We start from the raw sequence: 5,019 nt of genomic DNA on the forward strand, positions 1-5,019 counted from the left end.
GATTCCTTAAAAGGATTGTGTTGCAGACAAGAGTTATTTAGAAACATTCTCAAGACAATGGCAAAAAAACACCAATCCATGGTTACATGTCACATCCATTCACAAAAACCCTGATTTAAACTTATTCTGCAAATATGCTGCAACATCAGTTTGACCATACAATACAGAAAGTACACAATTCTTAAAGTACATTTCAGAAAAGCACACTATAATTTTTCACTCTTTTTTCATATGGATCCAAACCGTTTATAGTTCCGATTTTGTCCACATACCGGTCTCCGCTTCCCTGTTTAACGTATCCCAGTAAATTCCACATCCTTTTCTGGATTTTAACATCTTTTTTCTTTCTTTTAATTCTTCCACCTGTGCTTCTTCTCGTTCGACTTGCTGTATGTTTACATTCGCGAGGCCATCAACATGGCCGCCACGTCCCAAAATGCAAAGCGGCACTTAAGCTCTATAGCAAATTTGTAAAAACAGTGACATCATCCATAAACCTTTTATGCGTTTACACTATATGGCACACGTAAGAACTTAACCAAAACAGAAACGGTTAACTGTAGAACTGTTTGTGCTGCTCAAGATATTGATTTTATTAATCAGTTTCCAGCTAAATAGGATTTATTTCACACCTACAGTGGAGACTAGGGCTGTGACGGTGGCAGTATTTTACCACAGCGATGGTGCAGTGGTTATAGAATGTGTGTGTGTATAGGCTTATAATGCATACATATACTTTAAAATATAAAAATGTAAGATAAGTGTTTATTAACAAATGTGCGTGTTCACAGGCGCCAGTTTCTTTTTCCACCAGTGGGTGCTCGTCACAACATCAAACGATGCTTAGGTTTCTTGGCAATAGACCTTTCTCACAACTTCCGTATTTATGACCGGAAATACGCAATCGTCACGGAATTGGCATCCGTAAAACAAAAAACTTGGTTCAAGTGAGAAATCTTTGTGGGGTTAAAAATACGTTCTGATGGTGTACTGGTAGTGCAGATTAATACTTTTTCACAACCTTGACTAATAATTAATACTTTTATCTTGCCTCATTGTGCAGTGGGTCATCACTGATATCAGTTGCCTCCCCTTGCAAATAGCTCGGAGTCTGCTGGTTGTTTATTACAACCGTCACAGTCCTAGTGGAGACATGGCCAAATTTACTAACAGCTTGTGCAAACGCCTGTTTTGCAGTTAAAAACTACTGTCAGGATTTACTGAATACTTGCAGTAAAAATTTAGTTTTTTAAAGGCGGGGCCACAGTTGTTTTTGCGATTGACCTTATCGCATATGCATTTGTAGGAGTTTTCCTTTCAGATGCAATTTATGGGAGGAGAGTATTTTAATGAATCACGCAACAATATTTGGTTTGTGTTTGTCAATTAACTGGTACTTCTGAATTTAACGCACCAGTGAGTAGTAAACAGACACACTCCAAGTTGTGAACTCAATTGGGGGAAAAGTACTTTTTTCAAGGACACCTCAGTTGCCTCCAGGCGGTATTGGGAATCGAACTGGCGACCTTCGAGGTCCAACTCTATATACACTTTCGATTTGATTTTATTTGGTCTTTGAGTTAACTTTTGTTAATAAATGACTAATATTTTGATAGCAGTTCTTACCTTGATAAGTGAGATTCCTGAATGTAGGTCTGCCATCAGCGGTCATCCATTCCTGTAACATTAAAAGAAAATTTACTGCTGGCATCTTAAACTCCAGTCCTGAAAGACTTTTTTTATAAGTTTAGCTCTCCAACCCAATGTTTCCTGTCCTCACGCCCCCTCTCCCAAAGAGTTGTCATAAGCCCTGTCACATAAAAGGCTTGTTTGACTTCATGCGGTGTCGCTCAAAACTATCAGCTCGTGACATCACAGTACATCGAGATTGATATAACAGTACACAGATTCATCTACTGTTGAATCATTCTGTTAAGTCGAACAGGCGCAATGTTGTAGATGTCTATATTATATATACACTAACAAGCTGGTGACATCTAAAACTTTCTGGGAGGGGGCGCAAGAACTGGAATTGAGAAATACTGCTTTAGTGGTACAATCTTGTACTTCTGCTTAGTAAAAATACTCACTGGTTAGTTTTCCAGTTGGTACAGTATAATACTGAAATTATACTTAGATGGTTGGGTACATAGTTTAAGAGCATAGCGTATAGTACGTCATTAGGAACACAACTTGTGTCTCCCTTATAGAACACACATGATTCAGATCATCAACTTATTTAAGATAAGAGGTCCATGAACTAATTGTCAGATGTGTGTAAGATAGAAGAGACATACAAAATGTTCAGAGCATTGGGTCTCCAGAACTAGGATTAAAACAACTGTTAAAGACAACTTCTCAAATACCAGAAATTGGTATTTAAGTGTACTAACCTTGACCAGTGAGATTCCTCGAGCAGATTTGAAGACGGTGTTCATTCATTCCTTTACCTTTAAAACAAATGTAAAACAAAGGGTAAATAATAGCTTAACTCAGACATAATATAAATACTAAAGGTGAGTAATATGTGTGATATTTTAACTTAGAGACACCATCTGAATCTGGTGCTGCACCCTAAAAGTAAATCTAGGGTGGTGTACAGCAGTGTTTCTCAACCCTGGTCCTCAAGGACCCCCTTCCAGAATGTTTTAGATGTCTCCTTAATTACCACACCTGATTTAAATCATTAGCTTGTTAGGGAGACATTCTGGAAGGAGGCTGATGAGTTGGTACAGGTGTTTTAAATAAGGAGACATCTAAAACATTCTGGAAGGGGGTCCTTGAGGACCAGGGTTGAGAAACACTGGTGTACAGTATGCAACAATACACTGTCAGAAATAAGTTACAAGGCTGTCACTGGGGCAGTACCCTTTATAAAGATCCCAATATGCACCATTAGGTACAGATATGCACCTTAAAGGTCCTAATATCAGTCCCTCCAGAAAAATGTGATAATGCGATCGAATAATTAAATGCATAATAAGCCAAAGTCCGCATATATGTGCGGGGGCCGCATTTTTAAAAATATGCAGCACTTTTGCTGCATAAATTGCAGATTTCTGCTCGTAAAATATGCGGGGCTTGCATGATTTCATAATCCTCGCATTTTCGTAGCAAAAAGTCATATATATCTTGGCAGAAAGTTGAAAAATGTTGCATTTACGTCACACATGCGCAGCCATTGCAAGGTGATCAATGCAGTGTCTGCACTTACGCACAAACGCAATAAATATTATTATCATTTTGCTTCAGAATACACTTATTGATCCACTGGTTTTGTATGAATTACTTGAAAATTAATGGATGTGCTTTTTTGTGCCTTTATTCAATTGCAATACAAAGGTAGGAAGAGCCAGGTTATTATTTAACTTTGACTGTGTTCAGCTAAAGAAAGAAATTAATATAGATCTGGCATGACATGATCAGGAGTAAATTAGTAGAACATTTGCATTTTCAGTTTCATTCTGTGCAGTCATCTTAGGGTATGTTCTCCAAATGTTTTACTAATGCTGGCATACTCTAAAATAAAATTGACTCGGTTTAACTAATCTGAACTATATTATAAGATGGTTAATATGATTTTGTTTTATTTGTCAGTAAAACTGTCTTAATATTTCTTGCAAATTGAATGCAGGAGTACCACCGCAGTGACTCCACCCAACACATTCTCAAGATCCTTGTTGTGGATATATCCATCCATCTTGAAGGCAAAGAGACATCCTTGCCAGGATAATGCAGTACTGCTTAAAGGGACAGTTCACCCAAAATATTAAATTCTTTCACTATTTACTCACCCTCATGGTGTCCTAAAGTAGGAAATAAAAGTAGGAAAAAATACTATGGAAATCAGTGTGACGTTACCATCATTTATTAAAATATCTTTTTTTGTGTTCAATAAAATGAAGAAACTCACACAGGTTTCTCATGAATGTAAGTAACTATCCCTTTAAGCTTGCGTGCTGCTTATGTAGCTGAATTATTATGTCCTCAACCTTGCTTACCCCATGGCAGGGGCTGACTGGACATCTGGATAAAAAAAGACCTGGCCACAGACGCAGCGAGTTCACAGAAATGTTTGTGGGAGCAGGTCGTTAAAAATTACCAGTGCAAGCACTCATCTTGGATCTTGGCTAGTTATTGTCTAATAACTAGCCAAGTTATTAGGCAATGACTAAATGTAAGTCCAATATGTCACTGGTGCTGCTTCTGCAGGTTTCAAAGTCAGGTGAATTATTGTCCCAGTCTGGCACTGCCGCATTTATTACACTTTTTGGGGTCTTTTAGAACAAGCGCTGTGGAATTATAATGCATTATGTGCCAGTATAAATATCAATATTCCTTTTTATTATAAAACTTGGCCCATTTGTAGAATACAGCAGCTGATGGCGATTTAATACAAATCAAGAACTGGCATTATTGACGAGATGTGCATGACTATCGCATGCGATTTATCGTGCAGCCCTAGTGTGCACATCAAGTGCACTTTTTTACAATGTCTGCAGTCAGGGAAAGCGAGTGAGGCTGTGTTGTGAGGGCAAAGGCATATTGGCAGTGGTTTTGACTTAGCTCCCTGGCGTCCAGAAACACAACGCCGCTTGACATCAAAGCAGAATCAACTTCAATAATCCATCATTAATAATCATAAACTTACGTGTTAGACATCATTTGAAACTGTGAAGGGTCTACTTTTATTTGTGCACTTTCACAATAACAACAAATCTTTGTGGTTTTGTCAAATAAAGAAAATAAACAGGGTGTGCATGCAGATATCTTCACCAGCTGTCTCTTAAAAAACGTTACAAAAATCCAATTGAAACTCTGCGAATACTCGTCACGCACACATAATACATATATCTAAAGAAATCTCCACTTTTAAACAAACTAATTCTAATCGAAAAATAAATATTGCCTGTTTATATAATCTGTAAATAGAGTACAGTTTTTCCTGGCTGACCTCATTATCTGTAATGAAGTCACGCCCACAGGCGGTACCCACTATTCATTTGGAAACAATGGCGA

General features: G+C 37.8%; 1 protein-coding gene across 7 annotated transcripts in view; it reads right to left on the bottom strand.

Moving 5' to 3' along the window:
• Positions 1 to 5,019, bottom strand: part of thrb (thyroid hormone receptor beta) — a 136,533-nt gene that overhangs the window by 69,602 nt on the left and 61,912 nt on the right. For 3 of the 7 annotated variants that reach the window (XM_065290928.2, XM_073812749.1, XM_073812750.1), the window contains 2 exons: positions 2,394 to 2,450; positions 1,627 to 1,678 (listed from right to left, as the gene is read on the bottom strand). In XM_065290928.2, coding sequence (XP_065147000.1) covers positions 1,627 to 1,662 — 36 coding nt within the window. In that variant the 5' untranslated portion in view covers positions 1,663 to 1,678; positions 2,394 to 2,450. Of the gene's footprint in view, positions 1 to 1,626; positions 1,679 to 2,393; positions 2,451 to 5,019 lie in introns of those variants that run through there. The other 4 variants (XM_073812754.1, XM_073812752.1, XM_073812753.1 and 1 more) reach the window with 2 other exon arrangements.

The sequence above is a fragment of the Paramisgurnus dabryanus genome, chromosome 19, assembly GCF_030506205.2.
Source record: "Paramisgurnus dabryanus chromosome 19, PD_genome_1.1, whole genome shotgun sequence".
Lineage (NCBI taxonomy): Eukaryota > Metazoa > Chordata > Actinopteri > Cypriniformes > Cobitidae > Paramisgurnus > Paramisgurnus dabryanus.